We start from the raw sequence: 23392 nt of genomic DNA, 5'->3' as shown, positions 1-23392 counted from the left end.
GGTTGAACCGGATCTTGATGATATGTGTGGCAAAGCAGAGTATGTGCTTTTATCCCTGTTCAGCGCCAAGATAAGAGATTACTCGACAACGAATTACGGTGCGTCGATTGAGTATGTGACAAGTAGAGATCCAGCTTCTTTGGAAGTGGTCACTTGAATGTCAAAATGGCATATGACATTTGAAGTCTAGTACTATTGACGTATGGGTGGGGTGAGATGTTGGCCGTTACCGACATCATGATGGCTGGACTTAGAAGAGGGCAGGCTGATCAGGAAGGTTGCGATGGGTACGGGTCGTCCGGATGGTGAACTGCTAATGGTTATACTAGTGTAGTATCCGTCAGTAAGCCTTGTACGTTGCATTGATGTCGACCTTCCAAGCCGCTGTCACAAGTTTAGTTCGAACGTAAATGGTAATGTGGGGAGCAGACAAAACCAAGGGACTGCTCAGAGTAGGGTTCTCGATGTAGCCAGTCATAAAAGTCAAGGTGGATGTTGGTTATCTTTGTTCATCAGTCCTAAGGCGCTTGATAAATTTTGGTATAGGTGGTGGCTATTTGGGTCGCATATCGCATGTCGCTTGCGAACAATTTGTCTTAGTTAGCAATGACCATATCCGTGATGGAGGTCAGCATGATGACATGGAGTTTATGGGAGACTTTTGCTAAATGATAGTGTGTAGTTACATCCGTTTCTGAAGGGGGGAATGGGAAGTAAGGTTGCAAGACTGGCAGGTTGATGTCGCTATCCAACTACCAGATGCCCTAAACCCCACTTATCAGGTACTGAAAATGCAGAAAACCCTCCAACGAAAGAAGAGACGATATTCTCGTACCGAACAACGAGCGGAACGGTCGAAAGCCATGCCAGGCACAGTTTTACATGTGCAGAGTGGTATACAACTTGGGGGCATGGCGGTGCTGGAGAACAGAAGAGGCCTGATACAAAAGAGAAAAGGGTATAGAACCAGCTACCAGAAGAAGATAGGTCGCAGCAAAAGTAAGTCGGACGATATAGGGCGCAACAAGCACACAGGACGAGTACGTTTTAGACAACAGGGGGTTTCAGGAGGAGCACCCTTCGATTAAAAGCGCAGCCCAACATGCCCGTTACCCCTGAGTGTTGTTGGTGTGTTATGCCGGGAGGATCGAAGATCTATCGGGAAGTAGTATAAGTGCCGGCGAATTGTGTTCGCTGCGCTGCGTTCGTAGGAGGAGGAGCGGAACTGAGTGCCTTCCAAGCGACCTCGGCGGCTTCTTCTCGGGACTGTTCGAGGTAGCGGTAGTCTCGCCAGAGGTGCGCTCTGTATTCGCGGCCATTGATGAAGACACTGCTTGACCAGGCTGTCCGGATACCTGGGCAGCAGAGTCAGTCAAAGATAAGAGTGGTGGGGCATCATGTAGAGCGCGGGTGGCTACCTACCTCGTGGGTCGGAGTAATCCTGGAACTGAGGTTGGGCGATCTGGTTCGTGGCGCAGTAATCTGGGGACGTTTAGCTGGGAAGTTACGAGAGCAGTGGTGTGCGCACGCTGAAGCTTCTGGACGTAACTCTCCGGTGCTGCCATTTTGCGAGACGGGTTCGTGGGAGACGGTGAAAATGCGATGCTGTCGAGAAGTTTGGAGTGGGGTAGTGCCTTGTGAGTGGGGATTTGGATGATCAACTGTGTGTGCGAGGGCTGAGAAGAACACTTGCTCTAGCATATTTCCTTCTCTGTTTATAGTCCGACATGACCATCAGAGCCTCACTTTCGGTATCCCGTAGGAACCGGCCAGCGCTTTTGCCACACGACTGTTCTCAAAAAGATTCAGCCTGCAGCCGCCGTACCACATATGTGCTTGGGAACAAAGCATCAAGCTGATGCTATGCTGCGTTGGCAGGCCTACTTCCGCCACAATTGGCCGGCAGAAACACCATTGAGCGAGCAACTGCGGGGGTAGCGAGAACAGAACGCGGCAAGGCAGAAATTACGACCGCCAGAACCCGGTTCAGACACTATGACGGATTGTTGCGTGGTTTCGGCACCACAAGTTTGGGATGGGGAGACCAATGAGCTGATACGGATAAATTTTGGTGTTGAGTATGTTTACCTTGTTAAGTTTGGTTCAAGCGATGTGCTGGCACTGAAGGACGACGAGAAATGCTGCCATGCTAGTTTCTCAAGGCCGATGCAGTGCCAGATGTGTCTCGCAGATTGGCCCATAGTTCCATCGGCGTTCGGCCCGCTTACGGTTAGATGGACAAAGGGCCGTGCCGTTTCCGTACCGTATAGATGCCATCTGAAAGCGCGTCATCTTAGACACCATGCTCCTCCATGTGCTGAAGCTGTAAAGGTCGCATACACAGCAATGCAACGTTAAGCGAAGGAACGTGGGATGGATTAGGGCAGCTCACGGCTCCAACTGGACCCACATGAGTGAGGTGGCATACGCGATTGCCCAGAGCGGGCGTGTCAATATCAATCAATGTGTTCCTGGCGTGAACCGCTCAGCCCTGCGATCTCCAGGTTCGTGCATTGAATGCAGCCCGTATCACATCAAATTTCTGCAGGCTATCCGGTTCCTGAATCGCTCGTGCTATGGCCATGGGTTTGGTGTACTTCCAAACACTCTGACACGCTGAACGCTAGCCAACTCTTCAACGCGGCACTTGTTCGGTATTCGCTTCTGGGCGCTTGAAGCGGAAGGCGCACCTGAATTGATCTACACCACGAGGCTCAAGGCGGGGTTAGCACACCCTCCATCTTCTCCTGCTCTGCGCTGGCAGTCGTTGTGTTGTTCATCGAACGCGTCCGAACTGCTGGAAGTGGTGGCTGTTGATGACTGTCAGTGACGTGTCGTACAGATTATATTGCGCTAGCCCAATCGACGCCACAATGCACGTGCGTAGAGCAATGCAAACCTTGGAAAATCTCGGGAGGCCCACAAATTTCGCGCCTTACAAGGTTATGCAAGTCGGGCATGTAACTGTCGAATTAGTTCCAGATGCGCGATTCCTGCAAGAGACGTGGACCACACGACCTTCTCCCGGCCTTCTGCGCCGCACCGAACCACGTGTAATTCCATGGCGGACGTCATCGCTTGCGCATGAACGGGCACTAGGCATTGCATTTCTGAGCTTAATCGAGTCTTCTCCACGCCTGCTTGGGTGTGTGAAGGCATGCATCACGTGTTGCTGCAGATGCCCTGTCGCAGAAATCCCAGCCACCAACAACACGCAGAGAACGTAGAACAGCCAACAGACAATACAGCTCGATAAGACCGTAGTAGCGTCAGGGCTTCTGCGTTCACGCAATCGAATGACTACAGTAAGCAAGAGCAGTCCTGACGTCCTCGATTCTTTCGCGGTGATCTTGGCCCCTGATACGGCCACCTTCCTAAGTTGGGATAGAAAGGAACCACATTCTATGCCAGTGTCAAAATTTGATATGCAGTCACCCTTGACATCAATCACTCAAGTCACGACAGTAGGAGCCTATCTTGGTGAGAGACAACTCAGAAAAAGTGGTTCTTGACAACTCGACCTGGTTCTTTCAGCCTCTTACGGCGCGTGTGACTGTCAGGTTTGATGGAAAGACTGACAAGTAGAGGAAGACAACAGAGAATGCATGTCCACAAAAACTTGGCATCTTTCTTGTCAGAATTGAATAAGTATGGGCACTGAAAGCATACAGACATGTAAAGAAGGGTGTAGAAGTTTCATTGACTGAATTGCCAAGGATGGACAAACGAGTGGCTGGCCGATACATTATCAGACCCCACGCGCTATCTAGCTCTGCTGTAGCAAGCGTGCTTGCTTGCAGAGACCGACTTCTGGTACTCCGGAAAAGAGTCCGCTAGCAGCTCTTACGACCTATGAATGGCTTGTCAGTTAAAGTAAAGCTCCTAGCGAACGACGACAATCTTACCATATTTGCATTACAGAGTCATATCCAGATCTAGCAGTTGCACTGGCAGCAGATAGTCATACCGCACCAGTTGCAAGGACAGCCAGGGTTGCATCGAGCCTCTAGATGGGCGCGCTTGATCATCTCGATACTATGCTCAGCAGGGTACTGGATGAGGTTCGACACTGGGGCAGGACTGCGGTTAAGAAGCTCACTGGGAGCAGCGCTGGCGAAAGAGAGGAGGGCGACGAGAGGAAGAGCGAGAGTAGTGAGCTGCATGGTAGTGATGTGAAAGTTTCTGTATGAACAATGGTAGGTTTGAAGTGAAGATGAATCGGTCACTGGGCTTGGTGGAGAGACGTGTTACCCAAAGAATGATTTATATATGTGCTGGAGATCTCGAGGTCTACATGTTCGTGGTCCGTACATCTTCGCATACCACAACGGACCGTGATACCGGCGAAGGGCCCACTTGCTGATGCTGCAGACATACTCCAAGTCTTCCAGCATACCCACGACCAGCATTCGGGTCGTCGGCGAATCGACCTCAGGCTGAAATCAAGTGTTCTTTCCAAGAACAGGAATAGTTTTATGCGTGTTGCTGATAAAGTCTACTGTTTACTGGTCGGCCATGTGATGAATGGTAGCCCATTCTCTCTAGCTGGTTGTGGCTGCCTGCACCAACAGCCGATCACGATGGGATCTGCAGACAGTGAGCTCAAGTTTCCTCCCAATGGTGCGGATTATCGAAGAGAGCAACAGTATCGGCCGTACGCTGACCCCGGGGTTGCGTGGCCATGCGTCTGGAGATGCATTGCGGCATGATACTGGAACTGGTCAAGGTTTTCCAAGCTTAGCTTGTAAACGTTTACCTTCTTACATAGGCTACCACAATGAAGTACAACACTGATCGACGTATAGACCTGCCGCCTGGAGGCAAGTCATCAGCTAAAGGGCAAAGAGAAAATGGTGTACCATGCTCCGAAGAGTATTGTTCGAGCTAGAGATGTAGTGTCTAAGCGATGCAACGCCACAAAAGGCTGGTTGGTGGACATTCTCTTCGGACTTCGTGTATCCGAAGCGATAGATGGTGAAGCACTAGATCCAAGCTTTCTGAGTATTCGCTATGTGTCCTGCTTCCCCAGCTAAGTCTCCGCTCTTCGTACTCTAGTTAGAGCATTACGAACGGACGAAACTAAGAAAGTCTACTGGAGGTTAGCAAATGAAGGGCAAGAAAGCCAGGTAGATTCAGCATCTTTGAGGGACTTAATGCTGTGCCAGAAGACATGTCGCAGGCCAAATCCGGTATTTGAGCGCGTCGTTAACTATCATGGACTTGAATGATACTAGTTAGCGCCACAAACGAAGTCTGGGAAGCTTTCCCCGCCTGAAACTTCCTTAGGCCAACTGACTTGACGTTTCTAGCAGTAGCATAATGCGGTGCAACCGTAGTCAGCATCAATATAGCCTAAACTCCACGCACCGCAGAAGGCGCGGGCCGCCCCCAAGACTTGGCTATCGACGGGTACAACCGCTCGTGACCATTGCTGATGGTACTTCGCTGCCTGAATACCGGAATCTGGAAAAGCGAGGTGTGCTGATTAAGATGGACGTAATTAAAAGGTGCATTAGCGCAAGGCGGCTCACGAGGAAACAAGCCATCCAGTGGGTGTCAGCTTATATCCGATCAAGACTAGTATACGCACATTAGCGGGCTCCTGGGCTGATGGCATGTTGTTAATGCTTCAAAGTTAAGCAAACTCTGATCAAAGTACGAGAAGTCAATGAAGGGGTGAGTGATGGCCTACGCTCGATTGTCGGACGAAGCCTCGATAGAGAGTCCATACGAGAAAGCAGAACCATCTGAGTCACTGCTTCAGAACTCCGCTAGGTACTTTTCGTACAAGAACCTGTTCGGTGCTTCTCTTGTTCTGTGGATAGCAACGTTAGCCACGCTTGCTTGGGTGCTGGGTCAGAAGCCCTCGACCTACGGGAACCATGCTACAAATTCATTGCCATTTCCTCCAGGTATGCATTAAAGATGCAAGAAAAAATCATTGCACGCTTTGCTGATAAAGGGATCTAGTGCCGTCCCGCATGATCACTTTCGATCCAAACCCAAGATTTCACTATACAGCCAAAGATGCAGGAGAGTCCGCGTGGTCGGCTCTGATGCCCAGTATTATTCCCATGGCATGAACATCAGTGGAAAGACTGACAAGGAACTCATAGATGACGGAGGTATCATCTCTATAGCTAGTCCCCAAAGGTACCAGCTACCCGTGAGCTACAAGGATCGAAACGTCTCCGGCGCGGAAGTATATTCGATGTCCATGTTCCACCAGCTGCACTGCCTGGTCAGTTCCGCGCAGTAACAACAACGTCTATTCGCTGACACTGGAAGAACTCGATTCGTGTGCGGCTCGGAATATTGGAGGGCTTCATCAACGAGACTGTTGGCAACATACAAAGAAGGGATGTTTTTGCGCCGGAATCGCATGTGAACCACTGCTTTGACTACCTTCGCCAGGTAAGATTGTCCGCCTCTTCATGCACCAAGCGAGTGTTAGGGTGCTAATACAACGTCCAAAGGCTGTCATGTGCGCAGGAGATCTATCTTTGGAGCACTCCGTTGTTCCAGATGAGTTCGGTTTCAACGGTTGGGGAACATCGCACCAATGTGCGGGTTGGGATGCGATGTGGGATATTGCGGTGCAACATCGATACGATCAGGGTATTAGGCAAGAAGCTGAAAGGAATAGATAGAGCAAATACATGCAGTTCCGAGTTTCAGTATCATAAACAGGAGTATTCCAAGGCTGCGTCATTGCTGGTAGATGAGGTCCGTAAGATTGAGTCCGGAAATTGCTGTCATCTGCGCTTTCTCCTTTTCGTGTGGGGTCCAATCTGTCTGCACACGCAACGTAGTCCAGGATGCAAGGCTCAGAGTTACCAATGACATTGAGTTTCGGTAGTATTTCGAACAGACAAAGCTTCTCGACCCTCAGTGCCAACCGGCGTTGCAGGGAACGGACATGAGCAGCGGAAACTGGAAGACATGAGTGATCCAATGAGGCGTGAATACCAAGCTGCGCGATCGACCCCAATGCGATTTCTTGTGAAACGCACCATCTCTGGCAAGTTGATCTTCGTCTTGGTGAATTGGTTCCAAGGCTACCGTTACGTTCGGGACGGGGCGGCCACGCAACGGCGGCGCCGCAACCTCAGAACTTGACGAGAGGTCTCGATGGTTGCTAGTGATGACGCCAATAGAAGTCGCTCGTGAGAACAGGTATTCTTATCGATATGTTACCGGCCAGCGTCGTATGGCGACGAATGAGAGTGGCGAGAAGTGAAGAGGCGAAACCCGCAGAGCCGCGGTGTGGCTGGGGGCAGCCAAAAATAGCTCACCAGCCTCCTTTTGTCCCACGCCGGGCCCGCCGACTTGCGCAACACCCAGCCTTCTGACAGCTACCGCCATCTCGGTCGGCTGGGTGACCCTGCGTCCTGGCTCGTGCTACTGGCTCATTGCCCGTTGCGGTGGGTCCAAGGGGCTTTGTAGGGCTGGATGACGGAGGGCTGGCATGTGGATTGTTTGCGGCCGGCGTACGTAGGCTTGTGGATTCGGATTTGGAGAAGGCTAGAAGACGCTGGCGGCAGATGTAATTATTGCCAGAGGCGCAGAGGATATAAACACGGCTGGGGTACGCTCAACCAAAGTATCATTCAACAAGCATCTCATCTAGTCTACCATCGAAGTCTATCCTCACATCGTTCAACCTTAACCTATACACACTACAACAAGTACTCTCCATTCCCACAGCCAAGATGCAGTTCTCCATTATCTCCATCGTCGCCGCGCTCGCCGCCACTGCTACTGCCACCTACGTTCCTACTAACGGAACTGCCACCTCTGGTGCTTACTACCCCACTGGTACCGGTGCTGCTGCCCCTACCGGAGCCAGGCCAACCTCAACCCTCCCCTTCACTGGTGGAGCCGCAAACATTGGAAGCTCAGCCCTTGGTCTCATCGTAGCTGGTGGTGTCGCCATCGTAAGTTTACTCGACTATTAGAATCATACCAAAACAATGTACTAATCAAACTTTAGATGCTATAAACGCAACAAGGACGCTGCTTCGCTTCGATCTATAACTTCTTCTTCAATCACTATTCATTAATTCGGATTCAACATTGGCGCAAATGGTCACGGCGTTACTACGGAAACAAGGGTCTCAGGATGAGATAATCAGCATCACTGGCGCAATATAGAATTGGCGTACAGATACAAACGTGTGGAGGTATGAACTAGATTTGTGTATAGTAGAGAGCATGACCTGGGTATGGTCGACTGTCAATAGTCTACGAAGAGATGAGCCGAGAGATGGATAGAGTAGCCTATGTGGCTGAATGAAAACAAGCATTTTCGAATATGTTTTGCAATTGCTTTGACTTGCATATGTGAAGGAAGGCCTTTCGTAGCTATGACATTGGGTGGTGACGGGGTGTGTAGAGTGGGGCTCTTAGACTTCTAGTTCAGGATGGCGTGAATGACGCGCGACGCGACTCCCGCGATCTGCAACTTTGGAACTTTACAAGCACACCAGTCACTCCTCCAGCCCTGCGACGCTACGACTCCAATGGCCAGATCGGACGACATCTTGCTCAAGGGCGAGCCTTTGTACGTCTGCTACCTGCACCTCAGATGCAAATGCTAACAGTAACAGTGAGGATGCGTCGCCAGCACCATCTCGAGACGCTTCGGCATACAATCCACTACATGACTTTGTACTACCACCGGGTACCGAGCGACACTACTCACAACAGTTCGCCGACATGTACTTCTTACGGCTACAGCAACTGAAGAAGACGGTGAAGCAAAGGGCTGAGGATGCATGGCACGATTTTGAGGTATGCAACGGGATGCTGCTGGAATGCGAAAGCTCGTTATGCAGGACGGAATGATACTGACTCTGGGCAAGCTAGGTGGACAGACGGCGTCGTTTGTCGAGCGTGTGCTAGATGTGCGACAAGGCGAGCTTTGCTGGGTAGTGGGGACGGTATACATGGAAATGGCAGAGAAGCCCAATGTGTTGAACGACATTGAAAAAGATGTACGCTTCTCTTCCCACAAACACAAAGAATAGACTCTAACACTCGACAGTACTGGATAGCGGACCCTCCCCAGCGCGACACCTACGTATCTTCCACCGGCGCCGATGAGATGATGCTCGAAGACGAATCCGGTCGTCTACGCGTTACCGGCGAGCCTTTGCGCCAACATTTTGTCACCGGATGCATACTGGCGGCACTGGGCACCGAAGAAGCAGACGGCACATTCATGGTCATTGCAACCCAATGCGCAGATCTACCGAGACAACCGCCACGATGGGAACGTGACGATGTAGTGCTATCAAAGGAGAAGAAGAAGGCACCAAAGCGCGAGAGAGCTGGAAAACTGGCCATCGTCTCTGGTCTTGAGCTGACAGGCGCAGACGATGATGAGGTCTCGCTGGACCTGCTGGTGGAATACCTGACTGGCGAAGCTGCGGACCCAGCAACCCAGGCCGAGTCTTCCAAGATAACACGACTTGTTATAGCTGGTGGTTCACTCGCAAAGGGATCTCCAATTCTGTCGCGAGAAGACTTTGCTGCGAAGAAGAGTGCAGCGAGACACTACGGATACGACGCTTCGTCTTATAACGCAGCACCTACTACACGCCTCGATGAGTTCCTGTGCGAAATCCTTCCCTCGCTCCCCATCACCATGCTGCCTGGTGCATCGGACCCCTCAAATGTCGCTCTGCCACAACAGCCTCTCCACCCCGCTCTGTTCCCCAAGACACGCCTCTACGCCGAACCGCCGATAGAAACTAATACAACCCTGAACGGCTTTGACGCAGTGACAAACCCTTGGTTAGGCGATATCGACGGGTACCGCGTGCTAGGCACAGGTGGCCAGACAGTCAAGGACCTACTCAAATACGTCAATCGTGTCAAATCGATAGACGCCATGGAGATGATGTTGCGCTGGCGTTGCGTAGCACCCACAGCTCCAGACACACTGTGGTGCTACCCATTCCAGGACGACGACCCATTAATGTTGAAAGAGTGTCCGCACATGTACATTGCTGGCTGCCAAAAAAAGTTTGAGAAGAAGGTCATTGAGGGTCCTGCGGGACAAAAAGTATTACTCATCAGCGTACCCAAGTTTAGAACTTCGGGCAAGATTGTGCTGGTTGATATGGAGAGCTGGGACGTGGAAGTGGTCAGATTGGGGGCCAAAGGAGAAAAAGCTACGAAACAACGAATCGTGGTGAGTGGAGCGGACATGATGGAGGAGTAAGTGGCGGAAGCTGTGCAATTGATACCCAATCTGTTGACAACATGGCGATGCAAACAATAAAATGACATGTACCTACACCATGGCTTTCTCGTTCAATTCCTTCATAACGTGCAACAGCCAATTACGTTTTTGACGTACATCGGAAATAAATCAGGTGCATTAGTCTCCACCTGCAGAAGAGGCACGGGAAGTGGGTACCGTACCGTCGTCATAAATGCTTGGGTCTTGGACGATGTCATTCGGCAAAGCTTAATAGCGGGAATACCTGCTTCGCCAAAACGCATACTCGTACGACGATCAGCAACGTTTGAAACAGGGGGTCCTTTTGTCGTGATGTCAACACCACATGATTAGCAAAAATAGCTTATTGACGCGTCTTTCTGATGTAACGTGTATGCAGACGTTGAAGTGTGTGTGTGTGTGTGTGGAGTAATAAGTGGATTCAACGACGTTTGACAGAACTGTACACATCAAAGAAAAATAATGTGTAAAATGCGATATTGGTATTCTGCGCAAAGTGGTATCTAAAGTATCAACACCCAATTTCAATGTATCCTGCGAACGCCGTCGCCAATGTACAGAAACTCCCTTTGTCTTTGCAACCTAGTGATATGTGTGATATTGTACAAGCGGGACATGAATAAATAAAAAGGGAATCTAAGTCTCCTAGGCCTTGAAGTTGGCCGTGGTCCATTCTTCGTACTCTTTTTTCAGTTCTCGTTGGACCCAGGGAATGGTGATGGCGGTCCAGATACCGGCCCAGAGGAAGGGCAGAACCCAGCCGACCTGTGCTGTGTTAGTCTTGATAATATGGAAGAAGTATGATTTGGACATACAACGTAGGCAGCGTCGCGCTGAATAGTGAAAATGATGGCAGTGGCAACTACAGCGCAGATAATGGCGCCAATGGCCCAGAAGAGTGTCAAGCGGTGCAGCATCATGCGGAAGCCCTTGCTGGCCTGGTATCGGAGATTCAATCGCTGACGGAACTCAGTGCCACCAGATCCGTCAACAGCGCAAATGTCTTCAATGTATGCATAGATGCCGGGTCGGAGCGGTGCGCCCTGGGGTAGCGAAGAGATACGGCAGGGTGCAGGCACGTTCATATACCGCAGGATGTCGACGAGAAGGAGCTCGCAACCAATGGCGAACATCATGGTCGGGGCGGGCATGGCAAGGACGCGAATTGGCGGGTCGTGGGGACATGTACCACTGCACTTTGTTAGCTGAGCTTTGTTGGGACGGACGGAGAACCTACGCAATAAGCTCAATCATGACGAAGAACCAGCCGACGGACAGGTTCCAGTGGAACCAGTCAAGATACCATCTCTGCGCGCCGATGACCCTGCAACTGGAGCCCTTCTTCCATAACCTGTGGAAGCGGATGAAGTATTCGACAATCGACACGGTTCCAAGCAAAGCGGTACTGATACTGAAGACGGCGTTGGCAGACAATTGGTCGCGCGTCAGGCCATACCACATGCCAAAGTAGAGGCCGATGGGCATGAAGACGCAGTCGAGGATGATGAGGGTCCAGAACCAGAAGATGGACTTCTTGCGGGTGCGCAGCGTGTACTTGAGCGGCGGCGGGCGGGTGAAGTCGGGGTCATCGTAGGTGACCTGGGTGTGGGGGAACTGGGCGTGGGGATTTGGCGACGGGACGCGGCTTGGTTGTGCGCTGGGGTTGAGGCTGGCAGAGTTGTTGACGGGCGTGGTGCTGCGCGGCTGTCTTTCGTCGTCGCTGGCGCCGTCGACGTGCATGCTGGGTACGGGCAGCGTGTCGGCCTGTCCTGCAGTCGTCGGTCGAGATGCATCAGCCTGGGGCGTCAGCGGCCTCAAGGGCTCCGTCGAAGATTGCTGCGTAGCCATTGTGTGGAGCGGTGGCACGATGGGGTGCCCAGGAGAAAAGTACGGGAGCGGCGGGAAACAAGAAGAGTCGGTCGCGTCTTGTCCGGATGCCAACGGGTGAGATTATGTCTTGACACTGTCGGCGTATCTTGGGGGAATGGCCGTATCATGGGGGAAAGGGTCTGTTAGAATCCGTCAGCACCGTGCAGGCCGTGAATCTGCCTATGATGTCACGCCCGGGGCCTCGTTTGGTGCTTCCAAGGTCGCGCTTTCCCTGGGCGGATCTGGCGCATGCTTGGGGTGCTCGGCTGACGCATCTCCGTCCTCTAACCTCGCCACCGGGCACATGCTCCAATCCCTCCATGCACTGTGCAGTCAGTGTGGATATGTGAATCGATATTACTGATGGGCTCCTTACGCGGCCTCTTCCTGTATTCTTTCGTACTCCTCGCTTCCTGTGCTGTCACCAGTAGAGGCGGCCATGCCACTCAACACCCCCTGCCCGATGCGCAGGCCGCTCGTAACGGATCTCTAATTTCCCAGAAGCTGTTCTGGGAACTCGAAGAACTCGCGCGCATTGTCGATATATCCTACTGTGTAGGCGCCGCCGGCCTGGGCATCCAGAAGCCCTTCAGGTGCGCCAGCCGCTGCGGAGACCGCGACTTTGAGACTTTCGAGTTGGTTACAGTAAGTGGCTGCATCCAGCAACACATCGCACAAGGTGCATGAGGTGCTGATATGTCCAGGCATGGAACACTGGCCCTTTTCTATCTGACTCCTGCGGCTACATCGCTCTGTCGCATTCACCTACCAACCCGCGCCTGATCCTTGCCTTTCGCGGCACCTATTCGGTTGCCAATACCATCGCCGACCTCTCTACCATACCGCAAGAATACGTGCCATACCCAGGCGACGATGATGATGGTACCTCGGACTTCATCGCCCCGAGTCTAGACGTAGACGACGATGCGCCACCCGCCGAGCCGCCCAAATGCGACAACTGTACTGTACATACCGGCTTCTATTCCTCGTGGCTCAACACCCGTAAGGTCGTCCTGCCACATGTATTCAAGGCCCTGGACAAGTATCCCCATTACAAGCTGGTCTTGGTGGGACACTCGTTGGGCGGTGCCATTTCGACCCTCGCCGGGTTGGACTTCAAGGCTCGTGGATGGGACCCTCATGTGACAACCTTTGGCGAGCCTAGACTAGGCAACAAGGAGTTCAACAAGTACGTGGATGAGCGCTTCGCCATCACTTCGGATCACGACAACAACAAACTTCACCGTGTCACCCATGTCGGCGACCCTGTCCCTCTGCTACCACTGTCTGAATGGGGCTTCAGTATGCACAGTGAAGAGATCTTTATATCCGAGTCAAGTCTACCTTTCTCAGTTGCCGACATCCACTACTGCGATGGTGACGAAGACCCGCACTGCATTGCTGGGAGCGACCAAGACAAGCCTGCCTGGGGTGTACCCACTCGCTTCAAGTTTTGGCAGCTCTTCTTCGCCCATCGCGATTACTTCTGGCGATTGGGTTTGTGTTTGCCAGGTGGTGACCCACGAGACTGGTACGACAAGTATCCTGAGCATAGCATAAATGACGGAGACGATGATGTGCCTGAAATTATTGAATTGTAATGACACTTGGTCTTTTGCCTGTAATGTTTTAAATCGTAATTCGTACACCAAGCCCTTTTATATGCTTCTCAATACTAAGACGTGTGACAACGCCGAGACCATCCTTACGCCGCGCCTGCAGACCATGTTACTTGAAGAGAAAAAGACCTTTTAGTGGGTGCCGTTTTGGCTGTGGGCCCTCCTCTTCGCGACAGCGCCAGCAAGCTCAGCGAGCACGGTCTCGGTAGTTTCCCAGTCGATGCACGCGTCGGTGATGGACATGCCGTACTCGAGACCAGCCTTGCCTTCCTTGGGTACCTTCTGAGTGCCAGCCTTGATGTTGCTCTCAATCATGACACCCATAATGGCCGTCTCTCCAGCCTCGATCTGCTCAGCAATCGCATGCGCAACCTTTGGCTGGTTCATGTGGTTCTTCTCCGAGTTGCCGTGGCTGCAGTCAATCATCAAGCGCGAGTTCATGCCCTTGGACTCGAGCTTCTCACGCGCCTCCTTGACGCTCTTCGCATCGTAATTTGTGCCCTTCTTTCCGCCGCGAAGGATAATGAAGCAGTCATCGTTGCCAATGGTGCCAACAATGGCGACGACACCAGGCTTGGTGACGGAAAGGAAGTGGTGAGGGTGCTTTGCGGAGCCAATGGCGTCAATGGCGACATCGAGAGTGCCGTCTGTGCCGTTCTTGAAACCAACCGGGAAAGACAGACCTGAAGCAAGCTCACGGTGGAGCTGCGACTCTGTAGTCCTGGCGCCAATTGCGCCTACACTGAACATATCGGCCAAGAACTGGGGAGAAATGGTATCTAGCATCTCGCTCGCCAGGGGCATGCCCTTCTCAGTCAGATCAGCGAAGAGCTGTCTTGAGATGCGCAGGCCCTTGTTGATCTTGAAGCTGTTGTCGATATCCGGGTCATTGATGAGACCCTTCCAGCCTACAGTTGTACGAGGCTTCTCCAGGTAGGAGCGCATGACGATGAGGAGATCATCCTGGTACTTCTCCTTGAGCTTCATCAACCGGTCGCAGTATTCGAGGGCAGCGGCAGGATCGTGGATGGAGCACGGGCCGATGACGACGAGCAACCGCTTCTGTGCATCTTTGCCTTGGACAATTTCCACAGCTTCGTCACGCGCCTTGAGGACTGTGTCTCTTGACTTGGCCGTCTGGGGGATTTCACTCTGGAGGAGGTCGGGAGGTGTGAGGGGGTTGTAGCCCTTGATGCGCCAATCTTCCGAGTTGTGCGGGTCGCCGACGGCTTTGTTCTCGATGTGGAACTGCGGCGACGTGTTAGAGTGTGCGACTGGTGGCGGCGATGGATGCTGGTGTACATACAGACATAGTTCAAGAGAAGACGCACGAAAGATTAGGAGGATCTGGGTATATGGAAGGAAATCAGAGACAAAAACTCTGAAAAGGACAGCGACTGTGGTTTTATTTGCTCTTCTTCTCCTCGGTGACGACCAAGACCTTTATGAGTCGAATGTTTTCTGGTATGACGGCGGAGTCGGAGGCGGCCTCATTGGTCAATGAGCGGGGCATTCGCGCCGATTTTTAGGTGGCGCGGGGTCGAGCCTCAATCATCATCGCCGGTCCGGCCACGCCCTGGCGCACAAGGATGTCCTCGAGAGAGAATCATTCGGCCCTATATTGGAAGCTGGTCGCAATGCTCCGCGAAGCTCGAGATGGGTTTCATTATATGGCCTTTGGGCGTGTTCAAATGCAAAAGTAGAGATATCTAACATAGACAGGTATGATGTCATGGAGAGCTCCATGAAGCTAGATATCAATACAGCGCATTTCGGAGTACAATAATAAGTACCAGCGAATATCTACATTATTTCAGACTTCATTTGAGTTGTTTCTGATGGTCGGACTAAGTTTTACGAACAGTCGCTCTGGTGCTATCATGAGAGCCGCATGTAGATGTTGTACCTCACATAATAAGCAACATTCAATAAAAGGAAGTGAATAACTGCGGGTAGTGGTAAGAAAACGACGTATAACTTCAGAGCTTTTCTTAAGACTTGTACATGTATTACATCCAGCTTTCGTGATCGCACTGGAGCAGTCGACTAGGCTTTAACAAGTGTGCCGTCATTGCTCTCCACCGACATCATACGTCACAGCCATGCCATACCGAAGGAGCCGTTGCGCGCCAGTCTGAAGCTAATACATAATCTCGAACTCTGCACTGCACTGTAACGAAAAAAAAACATTACTCACATTCAACTTTTGCTCAATCACAATTCATCATGGGCAGCCTAGACTATAGATCCCTCCAAAGCATCCCGATCAGCTATGCGACATGCTCGCTCGGATCGCCATCAAACCCTCCGCCTCTCCTCGACCGCTTGCATGCTATATCCACCGCAGGTTTCACTGCCGTCGAGCTTTCTTTCCCAGACATTCTCTCCTACGGCCAGACACTACTCGGCCATGAAGTCGAACCGTCCAATTATGACGAGCTATGCATAGTGGCGGGCGAGATCAAAAAGGAGTGCGACAAAAGAAGCCTTGGAATTATGATGTTGCAGCCATTTGCCAATTACGAAGGCTGGCCTGAAGGCTCCGATGGCCGCAAAGACGCCATGGACCGGGCTCACGGCTGGATCCGCATCATGCAGGCGTGTGGGACAGATTTGCTGCAAGTCGGATCGACGGATTCACCCCTCGAGAAACTAGACAGGAGTAAGATGGTGTCTGACCTCCAGGTCCTCTGCGACATGCTCAAGGAGCACAACTTCCGACTAGCTTACGAGAACTGGTGTTGGTCGACACATGCACCTGACTGGAAAGATGTTTGGAGTATCGTTCAGCAGGTAGACCGTCCGAACATCGGTCTATGTCTTGATACCTTCCAGACTGCAGGTGGAGAATGGGGCGATCCTAGGACGGCATCCGGTTTGCGAGAAGATGTATCCAAAGACGAGTTGGAAAAGCGGTTCCAAAAGAGCCTGGAAGAGCTGAGCTCCACCATTCCCAAGGACAAGATCTACCTTCTGCAGATCAGCGATGCCTATAAAGTCCCTCAGGCCTTCGATGCTGAGCGTGACGACGCAGGTCTGCTACCTCGTGGACGATGGAGTCACGACTTCCGACCTCTACCTTACAACGGGGGATACCTACCGGTTGTTGATGTTGCGAGAGCAGTGCTCAAGACGGGATTCAGAGGCTGGTTCAGCTACGAGGTCTTTGACGGAGGTGCAGACGGCAAGGCTACAGACGTAGACATTGTGGCTTATGCACATGCTGCGAAGAGTGTACAAGATAGGCTGCTGCAGGACTGTGCTGGTCACAAGGTTCCGGAAGCGATGGCAACAAGATAGGTTGCCGATGGATTTGGAAAAAACTAAACAATATGACGGACTTGTATTTCTACCGAATGCGAAGCTGTCGTCTTTGAGAGCAAGGACCAACTGATGATACAGTCAGGAAAGATACGAAGAGATTGGAGAATAAGAAACCTGTTTCGAGGACAGCGTCTGTAACCTCTCCTCTATACTTGTCACTGAATATCTCATTCCAACGCACCCGTCGTAACAGCCGTCAAAACTGCCTCAGTCACCATGATCAAGACCACCGTTCGCGTAGCCGTCAACCTCGTGCGCGATCACCTAGTGCATCTTTTGTTAGCCACAAAACGCACCCTTAACATATGATGTCATGTCCAGAATAAGGGCATCCAGAGTCACTAGTCTTCGGCTTGTCCTTCGTCTTGGTTACCAATATCGTCATCGTTTCGCCGCAGTATATTCTTGGATAAGGATACGGACAATGCCTGTCCGGCACGATTATGCTTGTGATAACCTCAGGGTCAGTTCTGTGCGTCAATGTTTCGCAATACGTGAGAGAAGTCTTGAGCGTAAGGAAATTCATCGTGGACGTCGGCTTCCTAGGGATCGATTTCGTAGAGGGGCCGGATATGCTTGGTACGGTCCCACCCTTCGTTTGTGAGCTTGGGTGCAAGGGTAGACCGAGAGGGCTATCGTAAGAAGATATATTGATTGGCTCCTTGGATGTGAAAGTTGGAGAGGGAGATGCAGAGCTCGTGCATGAATGAACTGAACTCCAGATGAGTGACGTCGGGTCATGAGGAAAGATGGGCAAGCTAGGGTAGGCCGGCGGATATTGTGACATGAATGTTGAGAAAGGAGATATGGAGCTCGGCATTGTGAAAGCTGCAGTCGATGGAGAATCGAAGGCGGTACTCGAACATGTTGATGTAATTGTCAGTGTCGGACGAAGAGAAGCTTCCTTACAGTCAAGTGTGAACACACTCGATTGAGTGGGCACACTCGGTGAAACGCTGGCGATGGGACTCGAAGTCATCGAATCGACTGTTGTCACGGATGAGCTGGAAAGGATAGACCACTGCCATGCACTCTCCAGGGAAGCTGGAAGCAATCCGGTGAAAGCTGCTATAGTTGAGGAAGGCATCGGACCAGGTAGACCTGAGCCATACCGACTATCAGGAGTCCATATAGGAGTGATCGGGTCTTCGGTTCCTAGCCTTGAGTTGCTTTTCACGGTGGTATGGCAATGCTGTGTCGAAAGGCCACGTACTGCGGGCAACAGTGTCGCAAGAACAGCGACGCGCATTTTGTTTCCTCTAGAGGTAGTCAGATCGATGGCAGTAGGATTCGGTTTCTGAAAATCCGCCAAATATAGACATGTTGTTCTTCCTTGGGAAGGATTATTGTGTCACTCCGAGTTCCATCGATGCTTTAGACATGTGACTCTTTTGTTCTTGTTTGACGTAATGTAAAGACTGTCCTACATGGCTGCAAAGCTTGAAGCACATGTGAAAGACAATGTCTTTGTGTGCTCTTTTCGGTTGATTCAAGCTTGAAAGTACAGCACATCATTCGCTCATAGTAATGTGAACACGGAGGAGCTCATTTCTGAGTTCTACCCTCAAGCGCCAGACCCTAATCTAGAGGTATACATAGAGTTTTATATCATGGAACCGACAGAATACATATATCGTATACTTTCGGTGTAGAGTATAATGCATGGATGCTCAACGGGAGAAGCAAGAAGAAAAGGGCTTCATTACAAGGGTGGACCTCCACCGGCTTTCTCGATCCGTCCAGAAGAGTCTTGATCATTAGACAGCAAACATTGCGAGAAGATTTCAACCATTGAATAGGACGCCAATGAAGGAGCTGGTATCACATAGGCTCCAGTACTGCAAGCATTTGGCAACACCCACACGATGTGATGCAGTAGGGCTGTGGGCATCCCAAAGGTGCCTGTCTTTCAAGACCAGCGAGTTGCTTACTTGGGCGGGATACCCCATTACAGTCCTGCATCGATGCGCTGTAGAACCTCATACCATGAAATATGGTGGTTAAGAAGAGCGATCGTGATAGCAGTTGTGCCGTCCAGTTTGACCTCGGCAAAAGTGAAAAGACGGGAGAAGTGGATCTCATAGCCACCGCGTGAAGTATCTCACACGTTATCGTCGCAACACGGAACGCGATATTCTGAGAAGTCGCAGGTCTGTGAACAAAAGTAGAGTCTGAGGTTTCGACACTTCCTGCTTTCCCTTGGAGGACAATCTACGGCCCGCAAGCCGCTCCGTCTTCCCGAAATTTGCGTCCCCTCGACGGCACCCAAGCACCTTGAAGTAGTCGTCGCTTAGCATGCTCAGACACTGAGCCCGAGGAAGTATGTACAGCGCTATGCAGTCATCAAAAGAACGCTTCGATGGAGTAAGCTAGACCGCAAAATGACGGAACCGCGGGCCTGTTTCCAATCCACGGAATACGTACACCATCACATGCAGGGCATGTGGCCTAAGCCTTCTCAACAACGCGCACATCTATACGCCCTTTTCCATGATAGATGGATCTCGCGGACAAACGGCCTTGAACGTTTATCAAAATAAGCCAAGGTGGGCTGAATAGGCTGAAAGGGCGTTCCGTCCCCGCTGTTGGTTTATTGATATTGCTTCCGCGCGTGAGACGCCACCACGTGGAACGTCTTCGACGTCGATATAAAAGATACAAGGAGCCTGTGTTTGGTATTTCGATACTCTGCGTTTGCGCACTCACAAGTCCAATACTACAACATGCCGTCTACTAAAAGCAAGAACATCATTATTACTGGCGGTGCGCGAGGCATTGGTCGCTGCACAGCACGACACCTGCTTTCGTTGCCAGTATCGCATCGCGTTTTCATCATCGACTTTGATGCGGACGAGCTCGAATACGCAGTCAATACACATCTAGCCGCCTACGCACCACGTGTCAGCTCATCGATCACCAACCTCCGCAACCCGGAAGAAATTCGCAGCGCAGTCGCCAAAGCCGCCGAATTCTTCGGTGGTCGGATAGATGTCTTGGTCAACAATGCTGGAGTCGCTCGAGGATTCTTCAACGCAGGAAACGGGACTATGGAAGACATCGCTACAGGAGAGCAATGGGAAGCATACATTGCTACCAATCTCAGCGCGCCCTTCTACATGAGCCAGGCCGTCATCCCTTTTATGAAGAGCCAGAACACACAAAAAGACGGTACGCCAGGCGTTGATCGATCGAAGGATCTGAAGCGCACGGAGGAGTTCAACCAGCTGCCACTGAACCTCCATGGCGAGGACAAGTTGGAAGAGGGAGGCTGCATCATCAATGTTGCTTCCTTTCGCGCACATCAGTCAGACCCAGATTGTGAAGGCTATGCTGCAAGCAAAGGTGGTGTGCTGGCACTCACACAGGCCATGTCTGTTTCATGCCAGCGTTGGGGTATCCGAGTCCTGGCTATCTCACCAGGCTGGGTCAGCGTACAGCACGAGTGTAAAGCTCGCGATTTGCAGATCAAGGAAATGCAGAACGGATCGTACAAAGAGGTCGCACCACACGAGGAGGAAGCGGTGAAGCGAAGGATGAAGGCTTGGGCGGAAGATCTGGATGAACTCTATCACAAGCAACACCCAGCCGGTAGAGTGGGTAGGGGAGAAGATCTCGCTGAGATGGTTGAGTACGTCATGGGTGCAGGCTTCTTGAGTGGACAGGAGTTGATCTTGGACGGCGGTGCGAACCGGAGAAAGAATCCCAATATTTGAGATGTCTGCATAGATTAATAAAGACATGCGCAAAGCCAACTTGAGAGTTATGCATGCGCAACAGAGGGTTGTTATCAAGTGCGATACGCCGCCAACGCCATGCTTGCAGTTGTATCAAAAAACCAACGCTAGAGTAAGCAGAAATCCCAACCTCAAGAAGTGTCGGGTAAGAAGGGATGGTGCGCGTGGGCCGAACAACGAGGCACTATCATTTCAAGAGGACTTCAATCATACACGTTTCTTCTTCGTCCACGTCGTAGTCGGCCACTGTATCCAAGGGCATCATTCGATCACCATCGAACATGAGTGTGACTGGCTGGTTTTTATCAATCTTGTGGCGAGTCTTGTAAGCACTTGCGATGTGTGCAACGGTGGTGCTCTGACAACTGAGTTAGTATATGGACATAGGCCATCATGTTGGACGTATCGCGTCTTTGCATACGCTGAAGGAACAATCTCGACATACCTCTTTTACAGTCAGTTTGAAATCGGAGTAGCCCTTCGCTTTTAGGACCAGACGGAATCGCTTCTCTTCGGGTTCGGGCTCCGGTTCCGGAGTTGGAGTCTTTTCTCTCGTCACAACAGCTGCTTCGGCTGCCAGCTTCTTGGCTAGAGCTGCAGCGGCATCTTCCTTCTTACGCTGCTTGTAGACATCTTCTGTCCAAGCTTCGACATGGATCTTGGGAAGATTGACGTCATCGTATATGTTGGAGTCTCCTTGAACAGAGACGTTTCCGCTATCGTCGACTTGTATCCCCAATCGCTTTATTGATGTGCTGTCATAGAGACGTGTGCCCTTCCACGTGAAGAAGACGCTGCGTGTCATTTGCTCTGAGAACTTCTCCTTCCCACACCATGCCAGCCGTGGCTTCCCGATGGTGCTGTCTACTCTGACCTTGACCATCAATGGCTTCGCATCGGGCATTTGTGGATCAATCAATAGCTGTACTATAGGCGCCTTGGGAGCATCGCCATTTGCCTGCGCCTTAGCTGCCGCGACACGCGCTCGCGCCCTTGCCCGTAATGCAGCGAATGCGGGGTCTCCGTCTTCATCGTCATCATCATCGTCGTCGTCGTCGTCTTTGATCTCTATAGGGGACGGTTTCGATGGACGGACGGCTATGTCTTGTCTGAAGTCGGAAGCGGGCGATTTGTAGTCAATGTCAGGGTTGTCGTTGACAGGCTTGGAGACATAACCGTCGTCGTCGTCTGCGTCTGAGTCGCCGAGGTCAATCACGTGAGATTCTTTTTGAGGCAACGAAATGCTCGAGGAAGCGGATTTGGTCAAGGAGTCGTAGCGTGCCGTGAGCGAATCGGGTGGAGGACGGGATGGCGCTGGAGAAACAGACGTGATGCTGCGCCTGGGCAATTGTCAGCGCTGACGGTCAGATGAAGGTGAGATGCGCACGCTTTAGCAGCAGTCCTGCCCACCCGTTCCTTGCTGGCCGAGCCGTTCTTGGGTGGGACAAGCTCTTCGCTGTCGTTTGATATGCGGCGTCGCTTTTGGTCGCGCGGTTCAGAGTGTTTGCGCTTTCTCGCCGCTTCAGCTTTCTTTTTTTCCTCTGCCCTTGTCCTAGCCTGCTCGGCAACTATGTCTTTGAACTCATTGGAGTGGCTAAACATGTCCTCGCTGTCTTTCTTGGGCGCATCTTGCCATGCTGCGCGCTTGAACAGGCTGCGCTTCTTGGGTGGTGCGGCGCTTGCGGTCGAGTCCGTCATTGCTCGCGCGATGTCATGAGCAGCCGAGTTGGATAGAGGATAATGTTTGCACTATCCCGAGGTAGCGTCCAGGCGAGGAGAATATCGATGTGTGTTGGGAAGGCGCGGGCAGGTGCAGGTGGGGCTTCAACGCGCAGTCACGCTTCTCGCGATAGATGAGGAACACACTTGGTCTGTGCACTCTTCCTTTCCACCATCCAACATCGCCGTCTTCCCACTTCCATACCTACCAGCAGCCGAATCTGGGAACAATCAGCTCACGCCTGATCAGAAACCCACGTAGGCTATTTTCTCCATCTTGTATAGTGAGTTGCTAAATGTTTCTCAGGAAATCACACGTCACCAGATTCATCACCATGTCCACCAACGGCGAAAGCCCAGCACCCGAAGCCGCCGGCGACTCAAGAGATCCTAGCGGCTTTCTCAGCGAGATCATTGGAGCTCCCGTCACTGTCAAGCTGAACTCTGGCATCATCTACAAAGGTACTTCCTCACGTGCCCTGCATCTACGTCAACTACTAATGTCTACATAGGTGATCTCCAGTCAGTAGATGGCTACATGAACATCGCATTGGAACGATGCAAGGAGGTCTCTGAGGGACGCGTCACCCGGAATTGGGGGGATGCTTTCGTCCGTGGTAACAACGGTATCTTATCCTCCACTCAGATTTTCACTCCGCTTTAAACTAATTCACTTTCAGTTACATACATCTGCGCAGACAATGCGTGAAGAACTATGAATTTGCAGTTGTTTTTGGAGGAGCAGCGCGGTAACAGACCCCATGTGATGATTGACGAACCATGCTATCCACATAACTAAGCGTCAATGAGAGTTTGAACGACCATTGTAAAATATGCACTCGACGCCTCCACAAACGATGCAAGATCAAGATTGCTTG

The 23392-nt window shown here is 51.6% G+C and overlaps 13 protein-coding genes across 13 annotated transcripts; 7 read left to right on the top strand and 6 right to left on the bottom strand.

Moving 5' to 3' along the window:
• Positions 1-1155: 1155 nt before the first annotated feature.
• Positions 1156-1565, bottom strand: AA0111_g9510 (hypothetical protein; the record flags this gene model as incomplete). Its single annotated transcript, XM_028656077.1, has 3 exons — positions 1156-1355; positions 1423-1482; positions 1529-1565. 3 exons carry the CDS (start codon positions 1563-1565, stop codon positions 1156-1158), a joined length of 297 nt encoding a protein of 98 aa, XP_028502877.1.
• A 2472-nt stretch (positions 1566-4037) lies between these two features.
• On the top strand, positions 4038-4190 carry AA0111_g9509 (hypothetical protein; the record flags this gene model as incomplete). The annotated part of the gene is made up of 1 exon (XM_028656075.1): positions 4038-4190. The coding sequence occupies one exon, from the start codon at positions 4038-4040 to the stop codon at positions 4188-4190; it is 153 nt and encodes a 50-aa protein (XP_028502958.1).
• Positions 4191-6708: 2518 nt separating this feature from the next.
• AA0111_g9508 (hypothetical protein) lies at positions 6709-6846 on the bottom strand (the record flags this gene model as incomplete). Its single annotated transcript, XM_028656074.1, has 1 exon — positions 6709-6846. The coding sequence occupies one exon, from the start codon at positions 6844-6846 to the stop codon at positions 6709-6711; it is 138 nt and encodes a 45-aa protein (XP_028502889.1).
• An 866-nt stretch (positions 6847-7712) lies between these two features.
• AA0111_g9507 (hypothetical protein) lies at positions 7713-8002 on the top strand (the record flags this gene model as incomplete). The annotated part of the gene is made up of 2 exons (XM_028656073.1): positions 7713-7937; positions 7994-8002. The coding sequence occupies 2 exons, from the start codon at positions 7713-7715 to the stop codon at positions 8000-8002; spliced, it is 234 nt and encodes a 77-aa protein (XP_028502983.1).
• A 520-nt stretch (positions 8003-8522) lies between these two features.
• AA0111_g9506 (hypothetical protein) lies at positions 8523-10228 on the top strand (the record flags this gene model as incomplete). The annotated part of the gene is made up of 4 exons (XM_028656072.1): positions 8523-8563; positions 8610-8793; positions 8865-8996; positions 9047-10228. 4 exons carry the CDS (start codon positions 8523-8525, stop codon positions 10226-10228), a joined length of 1539 nt encoding a protein of 512 aa, XP_028502981.1.
• Positions 10229-10894: 666 nt separating this feature from the next.
• Positions 10895-12097, bottom strand: AA0111_g9505 (hypothetical protein; the record flags this gene model as incomplete). Its single annotated transcript, XM_028656071.1, has 3 exons — positions 10895-11014; positions 11065-11440; positions 11487-12097. The coding sequence occupies 3 exons, from the start codon at positions 12095-12097 to the stop codon at positions 10895-10897; spliced, it is 1107 nt and encodes a 368-aa protein (XP_028502960.1).
• A 384-nt stretch (positions 12098-12481) lies between these two features.
• On the top strand, positions 12482-13719 carry AA0111_g9504 (Lipase A; the record flags this gene model as incomplete). Its single annotated transcript, XM_028656070.1, has 2 exons — positions 12482-12763; positions 12823-13719. 2 exons carry the CDS (start codon positions 12482-12484, stop codon positions 13717-13719), a joined length of 1179 nt encoding a protein of 392 aa, XP_028502959.1.
• Positions 13720-13869: 150 nt separating this feature from the next.
• On the bottom strand, positions 13870-15049 carry AA0111_g9503 (Phospho-2-dehydro-3-deoxyheptonate aldolase, phenylalanine-inhibited; the record flags this gene model as incomplete). Its single annotated transcript, XM_028656069.1, has 2 exons — positions 13870-14985; positions 15044-15049. 2 exons carry the CDS (start codon positions 15047-15049, stop codon positions 13870-13872), a joined length of 1122 nt encoding a protein of 373 aa, XP_028502987.1.
• Positions 15050-15963: 914 nt separating this feature from the next.
• On the top strand, positions 15964-17037 carry AA0111_g9502 (hypothetical protein; the record flags this gene model as incomplete). Its single annotated transcript, XM_028656068.1, has 1 exon — positions 15964-17037. The coding sequence occupies one exon, from the start codon at positions 15964-15966 to the stop codon at positions 17035-17037; it is 1074 nt and encodes a 357-aa protein (XP_028502965.1).
• Positions 17038-17359: 322 nt separating this feature from the next.
• Positions 17360-18310, bottom strand: AA0111_g9501 (hypothetical protein; the record flags this gene model as incomplete). The annotated part of the gene is made up of 1 exon (XM_028656067.1): positions 17360-18310. One exon carries the CDS (start codon positions 18308-18310, stop codon positions 17360-17362), a length of 951 nt encoding a protein of 316 aa, XP_028502962.1.
• A 1474-nt stretch (positions 18311-19784) lies between these two features.
• Positions 19785-20774, top strand: AA0111_g9500 (hypothetical protein; the record flags this gene model as incomplete). Its single annotated transcript, XM_028656066.1, has 1 exon — positions 19785-20774. One exon carries the CDS (start codon positions 19785-19787, stop codon positions 20772-20774), a length of 990 nt encoding a protein of 329 aa, XP_028502985.1.
• Positions 20775-20982: 208 nt separating this feature from the next.
• Positions 20983-22493, bottom strand: AA0111_g9499 (hypothetical protein; the record flags this gene model as incomplete). Its single annotated transcript, XM_028656063.1, has 3 exons — positions 20983-21153; positions 21241-22135; positions 22183-22493. 3 exons carry the CDS (start codon positions 22491-22493, stop codon positions 20983-20985), a joined length of 1377 nt encoding a protein of 458 aa, XP_028502938.1.
• Positions 22494-22849: 356 nt separating this feature from the next.
• On the top strand, positions 22850-23223 carry AA0111_g9498 (hypothetical protein; the record flags this gene model as incomplete). The annotated part of the gene is made up of 3 exons (XM_028656062.1): positions 22850-22976; positions 23027-23140; positions 23195-23223. The coding sequence occupies 3 exons, from the start codon at positions 22850-22852 to the stop codon at positions 23221-23223; spliced, it is 270 nt and encodes an 89-aa protein (XP_028502937.1).
• Between the last annotated feature and the right edge of the window lie 169 nt (positions 23224-23392).

This window comes from Alternaria arborescens (assembly GCF_004154835.1).
Source record: "Alternaria arborescens strain FERA 675 chromosome Unknown contig_27, whole genome shotgun sequence".
NCBI classification, from domain to species: domain Eukaryota; kingdom Fungi; phylum Ascomycota; class Dothideomycetes; order Pleosporales; family Pleosporaceae; genus Alternaria; species Alternaria arborescens.
The sequence above is the reverse complement of the archived record's forward strand: the minus strand, read 5'-3'. Positions and strand labels throughout refer to the sequence as shown.